Source organism: Sapajus apella, unplaced genomic scaffold, assembly GCF_009761245.1.
Source record: "Sapajus apella isolate SASKATOON/1434 unplaced genomic scaffold, GSC_monkey_1.0 scaffold142, whole genome shotgun sequence".
NCBI classification, from domain to species: Eukaryota; Metazoa; Chordata; class Mammalia; order Primates; family Cebidae; genus Sapajus; species Sapajus apella.
Genome location: NW_022437082.1, coordinates 1,088,356 through 1,109,275, shown reverse-complemented (window position 1 = coordinate 1,109,275; position 20,920 = coordinate 1,088,356). Strand labels below are relative to the sequence as shown.

Sequence of the window (20,920 nt, the reverse complement as noted above, 5' to 3'; positions counted from 1 at the left end):
GTCCAGTAGAAGCCCACGGGTGATCACTGGTTGGGGTCTTGCCGCATAGGTAGGATTGGAAGGGCCAGCATTGCCATCCATCTCAGCTTGCGCCTGAGCTGGCTGGTGGCAGGTAGTAAGTGCTTTTGTCTTTTCTCCAGGTGATGGCCGGTACGGCAGCAGTGACGACTCTGGATCTGGTGGGTTTCTGAATCCTGAGGCTCCTGTTGGCCATGTGAAAGGAAAATAAATCTCAGGACCCCAGAATCACTAAGCTAAGGGAAAAGTCAAGCTAGAAGCGGGTGGCATCAGGCAAACTTGCCTCCCATTCTGTTCCTAAATAAGATCGCTACAAAGATGTAAAAAGCTGCCTACCTCCCTCACAATTTGCTCACAAGGAAATTTCTTATGGGCCTCAAGATCTTTACCCTAAAACAGCTCTGTTGGATTTCACCCTGGAGATGTAAACTGATAGCTGATCTTTAATGAGGGAGAGAGAGTCAGCCCTCTGTTCCCCTGAGACAAATGCATATCTGATTGCTTCCTCTGCCCAAGTGCTTATGTAAAAATGCAGATTCACTGAGCCAGACTAAATTGTGTATTCAGTGAAAGGCTGGTCAAGGAATCAGAAGAATACAACCTTTTGTCTCTTTCTCTTATCTACCTATGACCTGGAAGCACCCCACCCCCACCCCCTGCTTTGAGTTGTCCCACCTTCTGGACCAAACCAATGCACATCTTCCACATATTTATCGATGTCTCATGTCTCCCTAAAATGTATAAAAGTAAGCTCTGCCGTGACCACCTTGGCACATGTCACCAGTGCATCCTTAACCTTGGCAAAATGAACTTTCTAAATGGATTGAGGCCTGTCTCAGATATTTCACAGCAACTACAAGGAGAGATAGTGCTGGCCCACTCTTGTCTCAGAGTTGGCTTTCCCCTGAATGTTTCCAATAGATAATCATGAAGCCAGTAGGGGGGTGTAGCTATATGAAGGAATGAATATTGAAGATTGGGATCCTGGAGGAAGCAGCACCGTGGGAGGCCCATGGGGCCTTAGTCACAGAGAGCACGGCACCTTTCCTATGTCTCCCTTTGAAGCTTCTCAAAAGTGAAGTCCTTACAGAAAACGAGAAGTCCTAGGCAAATCCAGAGGGCACCATGTCCTTGTAATGCCTTACAGCTGTGTGGCGTGGCCCTCTCCTGCTGGCTTGTGGGCTATGGGCGTCTGAATTTGGTGCTTAGTTTGGTGCTACAGGAGAAGCAGGCTCCCGGGCTGCTCCCTGCTGTGCTTTGGCTCTGAACTCACCTGTTCTCATTTCTCCCTCTTCTTCACACAGACATGGTGGCAGAGACCGGCACCATTGCCGGGGTGGCCAGCGCCTTAGCCATGGCTCTCATTGGCGCCGTCTCCAGCTACATCTCCTACCAGCAGAAGAAGTTCTGCTTCAGCATTCAGCGTAAGTCTAGCCACCCACTCATGACTGGGAACCAGCTGGCAAGGTCTTTGGAGGTAAAGGGGCTGGGACAGATCCAGACCCCTCCACAGCCTGCCTGAGACCCACTCCCAAACAGACTTCCTGGGATGGGGGTGGAGGCTACAGTTTTGGAAATCCCTGGGGACAGATCTAGGCTGAATTAAAGTGTAAACCAGCCTACAAGAGTGGATGGGGCTGGCCCTGATGACCTTCACCTTCCAGGGGCCCCAGCTCCCAGTGGTATTTCTGTGGGGACAAAGCTCAATGACCGTTGTGATGTTTTCTTCACATAGAATAGGAGGGACCTGGGCTGCACCCACAGCTTCAGATCTCAGCCAAGGGGATGAGGGCCTTTGGAGGCGCTGTGTCACCAGCTCCTTCCCATGCTGCTGGCTCCCTCAGGAGCAGGAGGCAGCACTTCCTGGTGGTTTGCAAAGCACGGTCCTTATTACTCTGGCAGTGCCCCTGTCACAACCTGAGAAGTCACCACCTGGTGCTTTTCCCCCAACGAGCCACAAATTATGTGGAATCATGAATTGTCCAAAGAAGTAGGAATGCGAGAGAAAGAATGGTGTGGTTTGCCCCCCACCAGCCTTTACTAGGTTTTTAAAAGTCGGTTTTCATCTCATGCTATAGCTGTGAGTCTGGAGGTCGTGGATTAATGGAATCCTGTCTTCACCCATCAGTGCCTCACATCAGGGAGCTCTGTGGGGAGGCGGTTGAGGGAAGAAGACGACCTCGCTTGTCCATTTTATAAGCACAGATTGATGCTGTGTCCCTGTTTGCTGAGTGGAGCGTGTCTCCAGTTCAAGGCTGGTGATTTTCAGTTCCAGTGACAGGATGTGACTCAGCTGTAGCTTGTCTCTTTCCACTCCTTCCTCAGCCCCTTGGATACAATGGGCAGCTTTGAAACAACCCATGTGGGTCTTCCCTGACCCTTGCTGTGGTCCTCTGCCCTTAATTCTAGCCTGGAGCTGAGCCGCACAGAAAACTAACCTGGGTCCCAAGATGTTTTACTGAAGTCTCCAACTGTTTATTCATCTGACCATCGTATTTGTTGATTTCACTCTTGTAGAACGTTCTTGACCAGGGTGACACATACAGTATGCACAAAAGTACTGAAGGAACACATTCACATATCAGTGCACAACCTGCAAAACTGTTCATGGCCACCCTGCTTGAGATCCCATTGACCCACCATGGATCCAGAAGCTTGACTGGAGAGTGTTGTGAACAGGGAACAGGTCAGATGGAGTCCAGGACTGGGGACTGGATTGTTTTTAGAGTTATCCCTTTCCCTCAACTCAAAAGCCACGGAATCCTCTAACTGGTGAAAAATATGCGAATCCAGCATTCTAATTGCTTGGACACTGATACTTAGAAGGAGAAATTGGGTGAGAAGATTGAGTTGTGCTTAGTGTGGCGGGGGCGGTTTTGCATCAGCCTCCTGGGCTGTGCCTGGAACAAGGAGCCCAGGGAACCCAGACACATAGTCACAGCCCTTAATCTCTGACCTTGTTCTTACTGCACTTAGAAAAAAGTAGAAGCAGCCTAATACAGGGGGTTTCTGTCCAGGAGGCCCCAAGGCCTCTGTGGACTCTCCCTCTGGCAGGGGGAGTGAAATGAGATGGGGACACTGGGACACAGCTCAATCTACATGGCCTTCCCTGTGGCCAGGGATCCTCATTTGAAACTGCTTTCCGGGCTGGGAGCTCTCCATATCCCCTCCCTGTTTCAGGGGAGGGAGCAAGGACCTGGCCAGCGCCACTGTGGGAGAACAACTCGGAGGGTTCCTCTTGCCGAGAGAGGAGTCAAGATTATGGATGAGCATCGAGGTTCTCAAGATTGTCTCTTGGGAAAAGATAAAAGGCCAGATTTGGATTGAACCAGGCCTGTAGGGCAAAGCTAGAACTGACTGAGAGAAAAAAATCTTTTCTGTATTACTGATTAAACTAGTTGGTAACTAAAAAGTCATTGAACAAATATTTATTATTAAAAAAAAACCTACACCCAGAGATGCCCTCAAAATGGAGGCCACGGCGGCAGAGGAGGTCCTGGCGGCTGGCTAGGGGGCTTCTCCTGTTCGGACCTTCGCTGGAGAGCTTCTCTGGCTGGAAGCACCACGTCAGATGCATTTTGCCTTGATTTTCTGATGATTTCCCCTTCTAGGTGGTTGGGGCGGCAAGGAGGGGTTTGGTTCGTAGCAACAAAGTAGTTGTGAGCTCTTTGGACACAAAGGCTCATGCCCTGGGAGCCAAAAGGGCTCACTAGTGAGGTTTGCCAAGGAAGCAGTCTCGTCCTAGGCAGCTGTATGGGCTCACTGGGGCTGCCAGAACCAAGAATCACAAACCGAGTGGCTCCAAACAACAGAAGCGGATTCTCCCCCAGTTCCCGGGGACTGGGTGTTCCTTGGCTTGTGGCCACATCACTCCAATCTCAGTTTATATCCTAAATCCAGAATGACCTCATCTCAGCATCCTGAAGTACACCTGCAAAGACCCTGTTCCCAAATAAGGTCACGTTCACAGGTTCCAGGGATGTGGGTTGGGGCATCCTTGACTTCACTACAGCATCATTAGCCTAATGATGAGGTGCAACAGTCCACAGTTTTCAAATACGTGCCCGTTACCACACAGGGTGAGAAGGCCAGGCCAAAGGATGGCTTTGAGACTTTAAAAACCTTGCTGAGAGCTGGGTGCAGTAGCTCATGTCTGTAATCCCAACTCTTTGGGAGGCCGAGGTGGTCGGATCACCTGAGGTTGAGAGTTCAAGACCAACCTGACCAACGTGAAGAAACCCCGTCTCTACAAAACTTAGCTGGGCATGGTGGTGCATGCCTGTAATCCCAGCTACTCGGGAGGCTGAGGCAGGAGAATTGCTTGAACCCAGAAGGCGAAGGTTATGGTGACCTGAGATCGTGCCATTGCACTCCAGCCTGGGCAACAAGAGTGAAACTCCGTCTCAAAAATAAATAAATAAAAATAAAAAATAAAAGCATGCTGGATAAAAGAAACTATTGAAAGCAGGTCTATAGTTCCTCATAAGAGCATCTGCCCAGGCATCGTGCACTTGTCACCCACCCGCCATTGCCTCTCTTCCGGGTGCTGCACATGGGTGAAAAGCCAGCCCTGTAACTCGGCCTGGCAAGGGCAGGGCCGTGAATGGGGAGAGTTCTCGAGCTGAGCAGACAGGGTGGCCTGCCTGGGCCCTCCCTTGCTGGCCTTCAGTTTCCCTATCAAGGGTATCTCAACTTCCTTCCTGTTCTGGAATTAAAGTCAGAGACTGGCTTGAGGCTGCTTAGGTGTCAGTCAGAGCAGGAAAAATAGGTTGATTTCCAAAGCACAAAGTAAACATCTTGATTGTATCTGTCTCTGCGGGACATTAAAGTCAAAGGAAAATATATTATTTCCACACTTAGTTCCTAAAACGGGCCAGTGTGAGGTTTTGCAGATTGGATGAGCAGGCAAAGCAGGGCAGTGTGCAGGAACCCCCGTTGGCCCAGTGTGTCCGTCTTCAATTTCACCGCACTTCCCGCTCAGCCTGCCTTCTCCTGCCGCCCCTTCCTGTGTGGCTGTCTCCCAAGCTGGAGGCTGGAGTCCTCCCGCCCCACACCTCACGTCAGTGCATTCCCCAACCCTGGGACCTGTGCCGCCTGCATAGGTCTCCTCTGGAGCCACATGGCCTCTGCGAGGCCAGAGCCAAGGTCTTCTCTTCATCCAGAAGCCTCCATAGACCTTTTGGCCTGTCCAGTCTCCTCCACACCTCACTCTCCTCCAGGAGCACCTGTTTTAAAATGCCTGCATTCCCCATGCTTCCTGCGGCCCTCAAGGTCCTGGCTGAGCCCCTGACCTTGGCATCGGAGGCCATTCATGGTTTGGTCCCAACCACATCCTTTCACCTCCCTCAGCCTCCCAGAGGCCTTTCACTTCCCAAGGGTGCCATGTGCTCTCCATCCAGGGCCTCGCTGTCCCCGCTTCCGACCTAGCTCCTCTCACCCCTGCAGGCCTGGGGCAGCTTCTCCCAGCCTGTGGTCCCACAGCACCCCCTGCTGACCTCACCTGGTACCCATGGGGCAGGATTGGGCCGATTGGTGGGAGACAGCCACACAGGAAGGGGCGGCGGGAGAAGGCAGGCTGGAGGGGAAGTGCGGTGAAATTGAAGATTGGTTTCTGTGTCTGCAACTCCCAGCTTGCCTTGCCACCTCAGTGATCCGGAGTGTCTGGACTGTCCATTCCATGATGGGGTTGCGTGGGCATCATGTCCCTGGCACCTGGCCCATCCGGAATCAGGAAGAGTCCCGCGGACGTTTCTAGGGTGGCTGAACCTACTGAGAAGCTAGGGGTTAGGTCTCCTGTCTCCACTCTTTTTCCCCTGTGCCTCAGCCATTGCCACATGGAGATGGCAGTGGAGGGGACAGGGGTGCAGAACACGAAGCCCTGGGGAGACAGCTGGAGGTGGCTGTGAGGAGGGCCTGTCCCCACTGTGGCCTATGCTGGGGACCCTTGGCTTCCCTCGCCTCTGTCCTCAGTGTGGAAAGCCCACATGCTTGCTGCGGGAGCGTTCTGACACCAGGGTTCTAAGCTTTTGTGTCTTGCCTTCAGATGCAGCGGAGGGTCAAGGTAACGCCATGCATTGCCTTCCTTGCTTTCCTTTTGCTTCAGCCTTGATACTTCCTCATTCGCCCCCTACTCTGGTGCTTCCTTGCCGCTCTTCTCCCTCCTGCTTCCCTGACATTCACTGACCTGGCTGTCACCAGGACCATCTTTAGCTTGCCCTGATGCGTGTGAGAGGATGCCACTTTCCAGACACTCTGTCCCCAGGCTGGATGTGGCGGGGGGGGGGGGGGCGGGGGGGGGTTGGGGCGGGGGTTGAGGTGCCATGGTGAGGACTCAGGTGCCCACTGGGGTTCATGGCTGGGGAACACATAGAGGGCCACCCACAGGAAGGGGATGATCCAGTGCCCACTGGGTTGCCATATCGCAGTCATTGTGAGGCTCAGGGTGCATCTGACCCCTACCTGTCAGCTGGGAAAGTCACCTGGGGCAGCTTCCACTTCGCTCATCACCTGCCCCGCTCTGCATGGGGCCGGCCACACCTGCCACAGAGCAACAACTGCATTTGTCACAGGCCTGTCTGGCGCTCACCTCAAGCCCAGCAGCCACCAGGGCAGGCAGGTGACAGGCGTATTTGTTCGGACAAGGAGCCTGTGGCCCAGGATGGTGGCATGACTTGCACTGGTGCCTGGTTGGTTGGTTGGTTGGTTGGTTGGAACCATGCCCCAGTTTTCCCACAGACCCGGGGCCGGAGCGTCCTGGTCCCTGTGCTATCCAGGGGTGAGATACAGACTTTTGACTCTGCAAGCAGCAACAGGGGTGGGGTCCACTCCAAGTACTTGAACAGTGGCCGTTGCTGGCTGAAGGTGATGCTTGGTAGTCCCCAAATCCCTCTTGTGAATAGGTGTGGAGAGAGCCTAGGTAAGTAACTAGGCTGGAGCAGCTGTCGCTGGGCCATGGCACCTCCAAGCTCCGGTGGAGACAGCAGTTCTTCCTGGGGCTGGGAGAAGCCAGTGGGCCTCTCCGCACGGGTGTTGCTGGGCAGCTGCATGTGGACAGGAGGCTTTGCTGCATCTCCATGGTGAGCCCCACTCAGCCGTCCACCCCTCCCTGTCCCATATCCATCAATCACACTTGGCTCCCTGGCCTCTGGGCTGGACATGGACCTATGGATGGTGCTGAGCCCTGCCATCAGGTGCCCCCTCCACTGGGCAGGGCTGCTGATTTGATGTGGTGGCAGCTGCCATGAGGATGGAGTGCCAGAAGGCTTTGCTGCATGTGATGGTTATTTCTGAGGATGATGATGAGAACTCCTGGGCAGTGAATTTCCGGATGAACAGTCTTCATCTGCATAAGGATGTTCAGATGGCCCAGGGTGCCGGGTTTTGAGTTCCCTAGGGGAGCTGTGCTGCTTTTCTAGCTGTCGTAGAGGACTTGGTCAGGAGTTCTCAGTCATGCTTGGGGACCCTTAGGAACTGCTCATCACTAACTCTGACCTTTCCCTTCACAGAGGGCCTCAACGCAGACTACATGAAGGGGGAGAATCTGGAAGCTGTGGTGTGTGAGGAGCCCCAAGGTGAGGACTTCATAGTCACTGTCCCTTACCGATGCTTTCCTAGTTGGCCCCCAGCACTGAGCAGAACTATGCTAGAAAAGCGGGGAAGCACAGAGGCATCTGCTTCTAGAATGTCCAGCCAGAGCAAAAGCCTGCCCTGATCAGCCTGCTTCCCAGTTTCATGAGCCCAGGGTTGCTGGGGTGACAGCCAGGGCCATCTGCTGCCATGTCTGTGACTTCTGGGCATTGCTGCTGCTCAGCCTCTGCCCTTGATTCATCTGAGCCAGAGCCCCTGGCACCTCTGCTCCCCATCAGCAAAAACACATGCATTCTGAACAGAGCCACGGGGAAGCTTTTAACCTAGACCTAGAACTTTTCCCTGTGCAAATTGCGACAGGCAAGAGGGAACTTGGCTCAAGCCCAGACCCTATTATCAACACCTAGGCCCCGCCCTCCCCCTTCAGTGGTCAACCAACACTTCTGGGATTCAGGAGCTGTTGGCAGTGTGAGGTGGCATAAGGTCAGGCCACAGGCCTAGAGTGCCCAACTGCTCAACGCACATATGACCTGTGGCCACAGGATGCCAATGAGGAGGTCCAGAAGGGCGTGCTGAGCTCAGGGAGCCACGGCCTGGCGGTGCAGGCAGGAGACTGGGACAGCTCAGGCGAGTGTTGCGACTGAAACTACAGTGCAGCAGCCACGAGGACGGGACCCAGGAGAGCAGGAGAGGCTCAGCCTGTGTGGTGTGTACTGGGGAACCAGGCGCCCTACAGCACTGCTTAAGATGGGTGGCATTGTGGCACCAAATGAACTAAAACAGTTCAAATGTGGAAAAATGGATTCCATGGTCGCATCCACGATCGTGAGCTTTGCCACGGTTAGCCACATGAGGCCAGCCTGTGTGGGCAGGTACTGGGTTGAGCACTTTATTTAAAACAGTTCTTCCAGTGGTGCCGGCAGGAGCATGCTCATTTTTTAGGTGAGGAGATGGAGGCTGAGCTGTTTCCAGGGCCTGTCCCGCTTCCTCTTTCTCACCCCTTGACCCGCCCCAAACTGCTCTTAGTCTCAGGATAGTCCTGGCTGGAGACAGGGAGTGGTGCGGGAAGGTTGTGCAGGCACGGCTAAGCAGTCCCCCATGGGATACACAGGGAAACCCAGTTCTGTTCCCAGCAGGGGCTTGCTGCTGTTTGCTGCTACTGTGCAGGACAGAGCAGAATTCCTTTTGACTGGCCTCTTCTTCCCTTAGTGAAATACTCTGCACTGCACACACAGTCTGCAGAGCCGCCGCCGCCTGAACCAGCCCGGATCTGAGAGCCCCGTGCAGCTGCAGGCATGCACATGGTGCCACCGCTTGTCACCCAGCTCCCCCCTACCCCCCGTCATTTGGACTCACAGCTGCTGTGCTGCTCTGTGTCATCGGCTCCTTCTTGGTCTGAGTTTTCTGGATGAGCTCTGGGTGTTCGTGAGTTTGGTTTCTCTGCCTGGCCACAGGTACTCTGAGACTTGCTGCCAAAATTCAAGAGCCAACTCTGGTAGAAAGCCAGCACCAGGCCTTGGGAGCTGCTGGGTCACCGACTCCCAAAGCCAGCCTGCCTCCAGCTTCACTGAGCACAGAATGTGGGGGTCAAGGTGATGCTGGGGCCTGTTGACATTTATGCTTAGGGGACAAGAGTTTGAACCCTACACCGTGGAGTGGCTGATTGTGGCCGGTTTCTGCCGATAGGCAGCCCCTGGCGGTGACCTCAAGCAGCTGCAAGTAGGGGGCTCAGCCTGCACCTAATTCCCTTGGAGCCCCTGCAAAGAGTGAATGAATCAGCACCAAGTAACACCACACACGCGCAGCACCCAGGACGATGGCTTCATTTCAGTCTTCCCTATCGCAGGTTTTACGTCGCTGGGCTTCCAGGGAGCCAGTCCCAGTGGAGGCTTTCAGTTATTTAAGTGCAAACATGTATCTCATGATAGTCCTGCCCTGAGTTTAGGAATCTTCTAGATAAGTGTGAAGCTATGATTTGTAGGCCTGTTTCCCATCTGATTCCACAGGGGACTGACCTGACATGACAAAGGTCTTTAGGAATCATTTCTGCATTGGAGATGACTTTTATCCTGTGTTGGGAAGAGGTGCTCACCCTCTACCCTGTATTTATTCCCATTTTGATAGCAAGAGCTACAGATGTCAAGAATGAGCATCAAAGCCAGAAGCATGCTTGGTGTTTGCTGAAAAATGTAACTGGGGGCAGGTAGGGAGGGGAGGAGAGGGGAAGAGACACTTGCTTGGTTTAGTGAAACACACGTGACTTTGTAGCTCCATGTCAGCCTACTTGTCTGTTCTGAGGGAGAGCGCATGGGGGCTGGTGCTCACCGTGGCAAACACAGGAACCGCATGCCCAGCCCCTCAACTGGCACGGAGCTGCCAGGTTTGAGCTGGCGTAGAGCTGGCTTCCTGGAATGCTCCTTTGGCCCACAGGTGGTTCTGTCCCATTGAACTCTGCTGTCAGAGGCTCACAGGACAGAACCACATGCTAGGGTCTAGGGCCCCTGTCTACTGATAACCAGTTTGCCATGTCAGAAAGCACTTGTGAAAGCAGAATATGAGTCACCAGACAGGCAAGATCTTACAAAACTCACGAGCCTGTTTGGTCTGCATGATGGCCCCACGCATTTCATAGGCTGCCCACTGAGTGGGAGGGGCCAACTCCAACTTCTGAAGGAAACCACTGGAATCTGCACCCCACATGCATCTGTTGAATCCTTCCCTCGTGTTGGTGTTGAAAACATGCCTGTGGTGGAGGGTGGTCAGCTGTGGCACTGTCTCAAAGCTGCCTTGTGAGGCCATTCCCAGCACATGCCTGTGGGCTCAACACCCCTTTTCCTGCTCAGCCCTTTAATCTCGACAGACCTGGACTGTGTGGCTGAAGGGGGACCTGTAGCACTGCGGAAACACCTCAGCACGATACCATGAAGGAAAGAAACCTTGGCCTGGTCTCGAGAAGCTCCCCATGCTTCAGGAAGTTAGGAAGGAAGGAGCGGCTTGCAGGATTGGCCAGATTGTGAATTTTGTTAGACTTGTCCTCCCTGGCACCAAGTACATATCAAGAGCTGATGGCCCCACCCTCTGACCGATGCTGGGCTACAGGTGGCTACGGAGGATTTTTGCATGCATGGCCTGTCACCATCTGGACAGCGTGACCTCAGGGGTTGTCTACCTTACCTTTATGGCAATGCCTATGAATGGCAAAGTCTTCGAAATCCTATGGCTGCGAAGTAGAATACGTGCTGTCTGTGAAACCGTGTTTGTGACAGCACTGACTTCAGTTGCCAGAGACCCATTTTGCTCTCCCTTACCTAGCTGGGTGCTATCTGCACAAAGCCTGGAGCCTGGCACTCAGGCCCACCAGTGTCAGCTGCTGGACATGCCTGGAAGACCCCTCAGCCTCCGACTGCAGAACATTCATTTCAGGAGCTTCTTCCCATGGCATCTTATGACACTTGCTCCACACTGTCACCTGCAGAAGCCTGGCGGGCTCTTGGCACATGTGTGTATCTGAAGGTTGTACTGGCCAGCATGTGCCTGTCCCGAGTAAGAGGGGAGACACAGTGGACTGGAAGGACCAGTTGAAACTGGCCAATCTGTATCAACTTAATTTGGCGGAGAAAATTTGTAACAACAACTCTGAGCGCATGCTGAGTGAAGTCAGCTCAAGGAAAGATCGAGATGGGGGGAGGAGGTGTGGGTGGCTTCTGGGGTGGGACCCAGAGGGGAGCCTCTGGGACGGTGGCTGGGGCTCAGTGCTGAGGAAGACATGGAGAGTGATGTGAGAACCCCTGTACATCTGCGCATGTGCTTGTGTCCAGGTGTGAATTGTAAACTGTCTAGTGTTTGCATTAAATAAAATGGCACCTACCAGATCCTCATCTTCTGATGGTGTTAAGGCGCATCCTTGGTCAAGTGTTGCTACTTTTCCCTAAAGCAATTTATGATGTGGAGCTGATCTCATCACTCTCCCTGTGCGGTATTTCTCTAGAAGGTTAGAATTCTTGCATTTACCCCCTCAATGACTAGCTCAGTGTCAGGACTTTGAAGGGTGGGCCTCCCTCACTGATCAAGAAGCTGAGGCTAGCGGATGTGGAGCAGCCAATGTCCTGGGATTAGAGAGGGCAGAGGCAGGAGCAGAGTGCTGTGGGGCTGCTTCCAGTGAACATGGGTTGCCCAGTCCGGGGCTGCCCAGGTAAGGTCTGGAAGCAGCAGAGAGCCAGGCTCGCAAATCCCAAGGCTACTGCTCTGCCGCCTTCAGAGCAGGCCGGTAACCAGTGGAGGTTCCAGTTCTGTGCAGTTGTTTGAACCAGAAAGCTGAGTGAGAAAGGGGCCCTGCACTTCATCACTTGTTGCAACCTTGTGGAGAGTGGCCTGTTTGGGATAAAGTATGTCCTTGTCATCAACTCGCATCTTGGCTTCAAACTGAGAAGACATTTCAGTTCAGGGCATTTCAGCATGAAAACAAGATGCAGGCCGGGTGCGGTGGCTCACGCTTATAATCCCAGCACTTTGGGAGGCCGAGGCAGGTGGATCGCAAGGTCAAGAGATTGAGACCATCCTGGTCAACATGGTGAAACCCCATCTCTACTAAAAATACAAAACATTAGCTGGACATGGTGGCGCGCGCCTGTAATCCCAGCTACTCAGGAGGCTGAGGCAGGAGAATTGCTTGAACCCAGGAGGCAGAGGTTGCGGTGAGCTGAGATCGCGCCATTGCACTCCAGCCTGGGTAACAAGAGCAAAACTCCGTCTCAAAAAAAGAAAACAAGATGCAGTGGACCCTGGGTTTTAACATGGAGGTCAGTTGTTTTTTCATTTTGTTTTGCCAAACTTGGCTTCTAGTGAAATGGCACCAGGTCCTCTCAAACCCGAGACCCCCGTGTGCCTCTCTTGTGCAGCAGTTCTGCAAGGCTAGCAGGGGCCTGGCGGAGCAGCCCTCCCAGCCCTGCTTGCTGCTGTGGTCTCACTGCTGGGGAACGCTGTCTGGCAAGCAGTCCCCTGGGCATCCTCTGTGCCTATTACAGGGCTCTCTGGCTCACTCAGCAGTGACGTGTAGAGAGGGACAGGAACCCCACACCCTTAACAAGAAGACAACCGACACACAGGGGACACGGCAGTGGGGCGGGGGGAGTGGGGGCAGTGTGAGGCCTTAGAGAGCACGCCTCCAGACCCTTCCCCAAGTCACCACATTCTCTCAAGTTTACAGTTGAGGGCATTTCTGACTTCAAATCAGTATTTCCTGTTTCAGCCAAAATACTCAAGATTCATGATACATTTATGATTTAGTGATTGAATTAAATAACATGAAGGTACTATACATATATTAACTGTGCTTGACACACAATAAACATTCAATCCATGTTATGTTATTACCAATTTTCCTCAAAGGAAAAATGTACTGAGATACTTTGAAAAGACAACAAAAAAGACCAGGGAGCAAACATATGATCATTTTAATTACAGACTGAAATACAGTGCAACAGGTGAGACCAATACAATACTGTACCAGTTTTGAAAAACCTGAACTGTAAAGGTTTTGCATTCTAGTACACTTGAAACAAACAAAAATGCTTAGGTAACAAACCTATATTTCAAGTTGTTTTAGAAACAGTTCTGCGCTACTAACATACAAAGGAAAATGACCCGTTGTGCTTAAAATCGAATGGGAATCTTTAGGGTCCTGCTGACGGAGCCCCCCAGCCCCGCCAGGTGAGGCGCACCAGGCCCACTCCAGGCACCAGCACCCCAAGCTTGGCTTCTCTGGTTTGTCGAAGGCATCATCCAGTCCACACTGTGTTTAATACTCCTACTCAGCTGGGGGATTACATATTTCTGGGAAGAAAATGGGCAACGTCCCCATTTCAACAAAAATCAGTATATCAGTAATCCAGTTTATCCATTCATAAATACACTTTCAGATATGTTAGGAACATAAATCAAAAGTTAATGTCAAATATGATTTAGAAACAAATCCCACGGGTGATAAAAATGGAGAATTGATTTTAGGTTATCAAATTCCCTTGAATAAATCTCTCTGGTATCTTACAGAAGGATAATTTTCAGTAAGAATCAGAAGGTTCCCAGTTAAAAAAAAAAATCCATTCTCTACTTGACTATTAAAAAACCCTTAACATATTTTCTAAAATAAGGTCATTATGTAGGACTTTGCCTGGAATCCACTAATTTGAAACTCACCAGCTAACATTGCTCTGCAGTCATGCTGGGGTTTCCTTAGGAGCCACTGCAGCTGTGTCTGCCTCTGAAGGCTGGATTCCTGCAGCCCGTGGCGGGGTGGGGGGAGTTGCAGCAATGGGTACAGCACGAGGGAGGAGTGGGGCCTGCCGGTGCAGGACCCAGGTGTGCAGTATTCATCCTGTGGCATGTCGCACAGAGGAGCTCAGAGCAATGGCGTTCAAGTGGATAGAACCAATTGGTGGTAAATTAATTCCTGCGAGGACTGATGGAGTCACAGAGCTCAGTGTCAGTAAGTAAAGGTTCCGAAGCAGGAAGAGAGGGCTGACCAGCTGCGGTCGGCTCTGGGAAGGGAAAACCAAGGGAAGTACAAGCTATGCTTTTCCAAACCAAAGCCACAGCACAGTGGTTGCTTTCAGATATTGACAGGCAGCCATGTGAGTAAGCTGAGTTGAAGGAACTGGGATAAAATGAGAAATGATTTCGTACAGGCAGATAACATAAGAGCAGACTGCTTTGATCCCAGCGGCTGGCAGCAGTAAAGTGATGGTGGGAAGCATGGCCAGACAGCCCAGGATGGAGGGACAGGCAGTGCTCCTTGAAGGAGCCAGAGGCCAGCACCTACACAGCTGCCGGAGGCCTCGGTTTCCCCTCAGCGGGGCTGGAAGACTAAGCACGGCCACCTGGTGCCGTCCCCATGAAGGGGATGAGCTGCCCCAAGAGGCGAGTGCCAGAGTGAGGTGGGGACAGAACACGGTGCCCCTTAAATGACCATGTTCCAATCCCATTTCAAATGCACCACAGAAACATGAGCGTGAGGTTTGTTGGAAAAGAATTTCTCCCAGAGTACAGGTGAGCTGATTCCTCCTCAGGTGACTATTCTAAACATAAAAAAGGACATAGGAAAATAAAGGCCTGTTTCTCTTCTCTAAAAATACCTTATATGTACACAGCAGGAATTGTTACAGGGGACCCCGTGCATGAAGAGGACTGTGGAACAGAGGGCAGTGGTCTGTCTTCCCCAGGTATTTCATTCAAAACAGTTTTCAGGTTGTGGTCAGGAGCTGAGGGAAGCCCCGAGGCCGGCAATGCATCTCGAAGTGAGCGGTGTTTGTTGTTACTGAAGGATTTGACCTGGAAGGAAATGGTGTGCGGCTCTCTGGAACCTCAGTACTGCATCCCATTCGCTTCGTTTCTCCCAAGCTGCCTGGATGCTAGGAGTTGCTTCACAGGGTGGATGTGACAGATGGCTCCCCTGTGAAACCACTGACAGGAGGGAAACGGGCTGTTCACAAAACGAAAAGCACTTGCCAATAGTGGGAGCTGTCACCTAGCCACACAAATGGTCCCTGGGCCTAATCCTAAAAGACAAGATCACAAGCTACAGCCATAACAGTGATCGCCAGGTCCCTTTCCTGAGCCGCTGGAAGACCATGGAGCAGCAGGCTGGCCCTGCCCCTCAGACTGAGGTGTGGACGGGAGTGGCGGAGTGGGAAGGTGAGGAGCCCCGCTCAGATGAGGATGAGACAGTGCGTGTGGCCACCTCGCGCTGCAGGTCCTCCACCCGCTTCTGCAGCTCCGCCCTGACAGCCAGCAGCTCCTTGAGATTCTGGTGGATGGGCATCTGGAGGGAGCAGAGACAGAGCTGCGTTATCAGGCGGTCCTCCTGCCACAGCGTTTCCACATGCAGGTGTGCCGATGGCTTCAGGAGGCTTTCACCACCCAGATGCCTGGTGTGGCCAAAGTCTACTGAGGAGTTGACCAACCTCACGCCAGGTGGACAGTGGGACCCCATCCCATGAGCTTCGGCTGCCACTGAGGCTGCCCTGCAGCTCCGGGGGCTGAGCCACTGAGCCGGGATGGAAAAGGCACCATGGGGAGGTTCCCCAGTTCTCAGAAGACAGGCAGGTGCGGGGACACAGATCAACTGAGGGCACCGTGTGCAGACGCGGCACAGTGTCCTCAAGACCGTGCGTCAGAAACGTTTACGTGCAGACCCCCTTTCCGGCATCTCCATTATCTCTGTATTTTTGCATTTCTATAAATAGCTCTGCTGACTGAAAATCCTTCTGTTAAATCAGCACTTTCTACAAGTTGAAGCTGCATTTTCATCAACCGAAGCAGGAGCTGCCAGAAGCCCCCCGGAGCAGGCAGCGCCTGCTCCGGGGGGACCTCCCCAAGGGACCATCCCCTCCCTCCCTGCTCAGCATCACCCCAATACCTCACCCCAATTAGCTTTTCTCTTTTAAAACCATTGACTGTGGGGTGCAGGTGTGACTATAAACAAGAAAGGTTTTCCTGGGGCATATGGGACACCCAGTCCTGCTATTTTATAGTCAAAGCACCCAACTCACTAGCCTAACAAGCTCTCTCCAGCAGCTACTAGGGCGCCAGACAGCCGAGACCCAGCTTTTCTTACCTGGAGCTCTTTGGCTGGGGGCAAGGCTGAGCAGAATGGTCACCAACTGGGGGTGAAGGAGAAACAGGATGGGGTCTGGGGGGCTCCCCAGCCTTCCCTTGTCTTTGATCCAGTGTATCCACTGCAGCCATAGGGCTGGCTCCTAAGCCTCAGTCAGGCCCTGTGACTCGCCACGTAACACCTTCCACGGGCTTCTTCCCTCTGCCCTGAGAGGGGTCTCGAGACCATCTGCAGTCTGGCCCCAGCCTGGCCCTCTGGCTCACCTTTCTTTTTTTTTTTTTTGGAGACGGAGTTTCGCTCTTGTTACCCAGGCTGGAGTGCAATGGCGCGATCTCGGCTCACCGCAACCTCCGCCTCCTGGGTTCAAGCAATTCTCCTGCCTCAGCCTCCTGAGTAGCTGGGATTACAGGCACGCATCACCATGCCCAGCTAATGTTTTGTAGTTTTAGTAGAGACGGGGTTTCACCATGTTGACCAGGATGGTCTCGATCTCTTGACCTCGTGATCCACCCGCCTCAGCCTCCCAAAGTGCTGGGATTACAGGTGTGAGCCACCGCGCCCTGCCTTCCGGCTCACCTTTCACCAGATCCTGCCCCCACTCCCTCAAAGACTGGGCGGCATCACTGTGTGCATCCACGGTGCCTCCAATAACATGGTGCTCGGTACCCAGCACCCTGTGGGCTGAGAACTAATGGCCCCACTGGGCAGGCCACAGGAAGGAGAGAAGGGACAGGTGGAGTGTGGTGGCAAAGGCGGATCCCAGAGGCCTCTGCGAGGATGCAGCAGCTCCTCTCTTACCTTTAGGACCCATCTCGTGTGCATTTTCCTGTCTGTAGGATCACTGAATTCTGACCAGACAAGGGAAGGCTTTACAATCAAGCTCCCATTATCCACCCACAGGCATGTGGCCTCAGCGAGAAGCACGACACGCAGGGAAATACACCATTCACACACACACAGGGCAATACGCCATTCACACACACGCAGAGCAATACGCCATTCACACACATGCAGGGAAATACGCCATTCACACACACGCAGGGCAATACGCCATTCACATACACAGGGCAGAGACCCAGGACTGCTCAAATGCACCACTATCATTTCTTCAGGCAGCTGTTTGCATCTTTTCTCACTTTTTTTTTTGAGGTAGAGTACAGTCTCACTCTCTTTCCCAGGCTGGAGTACAATGGCACGATCTCAGCTCACTGCAACCTCCACCTCCCAATTTCCAGCAGTTCTCCTGCCTCAGCCTCCTGAGCAGCTGGGATTACAGACACCCGCCACCACTACATCCAGCTAATTTTTGTATTTTTAATAGAGATGGGGTTTCACTATGTTGGCCAGGCTGGTCTTGAACTCCTGACCTCAAGTGATTTGCCCGCCTCAGCCTCCCAAAGTGCCGGGATCAAAGGCGTGAGCCACCATGCCCAGCCTACTTTTTTCATTTGCAACAAATCAAGGGCATGCCTAAAGGAAAAGAAAACTCGGAGGCTTAAACAGAGGATTGTGTTAGAGAAAATTCCCATCTAAGGGCCAGTCATGTTTGTCCCATGGGTGCTGGCATAATGAAACTTAAAGCAAGACGGTCCCAAGGAGATACGATGCCCACAGGCCTTCTGCACCCAGCCATCTGACGGATGCCCAGAGAACCCCTCTCTCGGCAGCTGATTTCGCCACTCCCTTCTCAGAGAAAAGACGCCCAACAGGCTTGCACCTCCCCTGTCCTTTACCCCGTACTCCCTCCTCTCACATCGCTCCCCCTCCTCTCGGCCCCACTCGGCTCTCCAGGCCCTGTCTCTGGACACCCACACTAGCCGCTGATCTCTGCCTGCCTTCACTGTACTGCCCCACCCCCATTCCCATCCACCTCAGTGCTGCCAGAGTGAGCTTTCTAGAACATACACTTGGCCTTGTCATGCAAACCATGAGATGGTTCCCACAAACCCTGGAATAAAGTCCAAACTCCAACCTGCCTCTCCAGCGTCCATCATTACCAAGGCCCAGCCCACTCCCCAGCACACTGTGTCCACACCCAGGAGGTGTCCAATACATGCCTAGTGTGTAGAGGATAAAAACCTGGCTCACATACTCTTTCTTGGTTCTCTCTTCTGTGTAGCACAGTGGAGGGAGAATGCAAAAGACAGGACCACCCACCTACCATCCTCTGAGCACAGGGCACTTGGAATGGATTCACTTCCTGCTCAGCAACCCCGTGAGGTCCCAGTGAGGCTCAGGACCCTGCCGCAGATCAGAGACGAGATCTGACCCCAGTAGGAAGCATCCTTCCACAACTACCTGCACCAAGCAGCAAGATCTCAACCAAGTCACAGCTTCTCTGATCCTTCCCTCATTCTCTACACCATGGAATTGCTGGGAGCGACAACTGGGGTCATGCGTGTACAGAGCCCACTGGCACACAAGAGGACTGCAAGTTACAGGTGCTATCGCTGTTGTTCCATCATCATCATGTTGCAGATGACTTCACTTACATGTGTAAGAATCTGACCGCATCTGGGAACAGATCTGTCATGCAGTTTGTAGATTTCAGGAAAGATCTGTTCCCTGCCCTCACATGGTGGGCAAGAATCTGAGCCTGGGTGCTCCCCTGCGGGACAGCACTCTAACCCTCTCTGCTGCTCAGTGTTTCTTCACCTCTGCCACCTGCTGGACAAAGCAGGGCATGGTGGGGTGCAGGGCCGGGGTCTCCTGCAGTCATGGAAGGACCCCATTAAGCCTAAGGCACTTCAGATCAGGCAGAGTTCTGCTGCATTTTCTGCTAATGTTAATGACATTCCACCAACCACCTGGTCCTCTGAGTCACCAAGAATACTACCTGGCAACTCTATGTGATTTAATAACACAGTGACTTGTGACATTCTGTAGCCCATTTTCCCTGTTGCTAAAACAGATGAAACAGAAGTCACCCAGGACAGAATAACTCAGCAAAATGCCTAAGTAGGACAGAAACATACATCGGCGAAGAGGATGGTGCTGAAAGGGGCTGCGGACTTTGGTTCCCAAGTAAAGTTGACCACTGACTGGAAAGAGGAGCTTGATCGGCCCCCGTGTTTAGCATCTAAAGTAATGCCCCTGAGGTCCGAAAGGAGAGCAGGGCTGGACCTGGACTCCAGGGGAAGGACAGCAGGTCACCCTGCACATGAACTTCTTCAGCTAAAACCAGGACAGAAGATGCTAATGAGACCAGCAACCTCTCGTGCTCATTGATGGTTTCTGGGCACACGGGCCATTTCAAAGACAGCTTGCCTTCAAACTCAATTCTCATTTGGGGAAGTATTCAATCTAATGGCAAGCAGTTATTAGATTAATAACTTAGATTAATTCATAACAAACAGGGACTAGTCTTGCAGATCACAAAGTCTAAAGGCAGAGGGAAATGTGAAATTTTTTTTTTTTTTTTTTTTGAGATGGAGTCTTGCTCTGTCACCCAGGCTGGAGTACAGTGGCATGATCTCGGCTTACTGCAACGTCCGCCTCCCAGGTTTAAGCGATTCTCCTGCCTCAGCCTCCTGAGTAGCTGGGACTACAGACAGGTATATACCACCACACCTGGCTAATTTTTAAGTTTTTAGTAGAGATGGGGTTTCACCATGTTGGTCAGGCTGGTCTCAAACTCCTGACTTCGTGATCCAGCTGCCTCGGCCTCCCAAAGTGCTAGGATTACAGGTGTGACCCATCGCGCCCAGCCAGAAATGTAAATTTTTAAAAAAATAGGAAGAAGGAGGCTAAGATGATGCCAGGAGCCCAAATGGTGACCAAGTGGTGGAGGGCGTGGGGAGCTGGTGCCATTGGGCAGCCACAGAAGGTGATGCCTGGGCTGTTAGGCAGGGGTGAAAGGCCTCTCCACAGGAAGCTGGAGCATGGACTCGAGGGAGACTGAGGCAGGGAGCGTAGGCAGAAGGCTGTTCCAATATTCCAGAGGACAGGGTGTGGAGGGGAGACCTGCGGGAGGGGCCGGTGGGGATAGGACAGGTTTAGGGTGGACAGGCATCAGTCCTCTGTCGGCTGTGGGGCAAGAGCCATGGGAGGCAGTGGGAAGAAACACAGGTTCAAGGGGCTGGAGGGAGCAGATATGCAGGAGGAGGTGGCCTGCAGCAGAGGGCCTGCCTCTTCATCCATCACATGTTCACTCAGTCACATATGTTGAGCCTCTGTTAGTTACCAACCACGCTAGGTGCTGAGGGCTGTGGTTTCAAAGCCTGTGGTCTGTAGGGGCAGCAGGCAGGCAAACAGGCTGGTGCAGTATTGAGTGCCTTGGGGAATTCTACAGGCTGCTTATTAGCAGCACGTCCAGCTCTCTTTCTCAGAGTGCGCTAGTTTGGGCAATAAACATAGGGCCACCAGAGCATCAGGTGAACAGGAAAGAGGGCGCTAACAGGAAAGGCTCCAGGGCAGCATGAGTCCCAGCGGCTCCCTGGCTATGGGAGGGGAACACAGATGCAAGTCTCTCCCATCCAAGGAAGACTCTGGGAAGGGCTGAAAGAGGTGATCAAATACTAGCTGTTTTCATACATGGGAAGACACAAAGGGTGGGGGCGTCATTCACATGCGGATCTGATTCAAACAGGGGCAGGGTGTTTACAAGGGGAGAAGTGACTAAGGGCCCCTGGGATGAGGAGCTCCCTCGCAGTCAGGCTCCTTCCGACGTCCCCAGGCTTGGTGTACAAGTACTAGGCTGAGTGA

The 20,920-nt window shown here is 52.8% G+C and overlaps 2 protein-coding genes across 13 annotated transcripts in view; one reads left to right on the top strand and one right to left on the bottom strand.

The window, feature by feature from the left end:
* CD99L2 (CD99 molecule like 2) overlaps positions 1–11,487 on the top strand; it is a 135,253-nt gene extending 123,766 nt beyond the window's left edge. The window contains exons 8-12 of one of the 5 annotated variants that reach the window (XM_032264103.1): positions 141–179; positions 1,323–1,442; positions 6,062–6,079; positions 7,524–7,589; positions 9,292–11,487. In XM_032264103.1, the coding sequence (XP_032119994.1) occupies positions 141–179; positions 1,323–1,442; positions 6,062–6,079; positions 7,524–7,589; positions 9,292–9,308 (260 nt within the window). In that variant the 3' untranslated portion in view covers positions 9,309–11,487. Of the gene's footprint in view, positions 1–140; positions 180–1,322; positions 1,443–2,535; positions 3,453–6,061; positions 6,080–7,523; positions 7,590–8,814 lie in introns of those variants that run through there. The other 4 variants (XM_032264101.1, XM_032264104.1, XM_032264102.1 and 1 more) reach the window with 4 other exon arrangements.
* A 1,554-nt stretch (positions 11,488–13,041) lies between these two features.
* MTMR1 (myotubularin related protein 1) overlaps positions 13,042–20,920 on the bottom strand; it is a 74,223-nt gene continuing 66,344 nt past the window's right edge. For 7 of the 8 annotated variants that reach the window (XM_032264098.1, XM_032264093.1, XM_032264091.1 and 4 more), the window contains one exon: positions 14,449–15,421. In XM_032264098.1, the coding sequence (XP_032119989.1) occupies positions 15,257–15,421 (165 nt within the window). In that variant the 3' untranslated portion in view covers positions 14,449–15,256. Of the gene's footprint in view, positions 15,422–20,920 lie in introns of all 8 variants that reach the window. The other variant, XM_032264097.1, reaches the window with a different exon arrangement.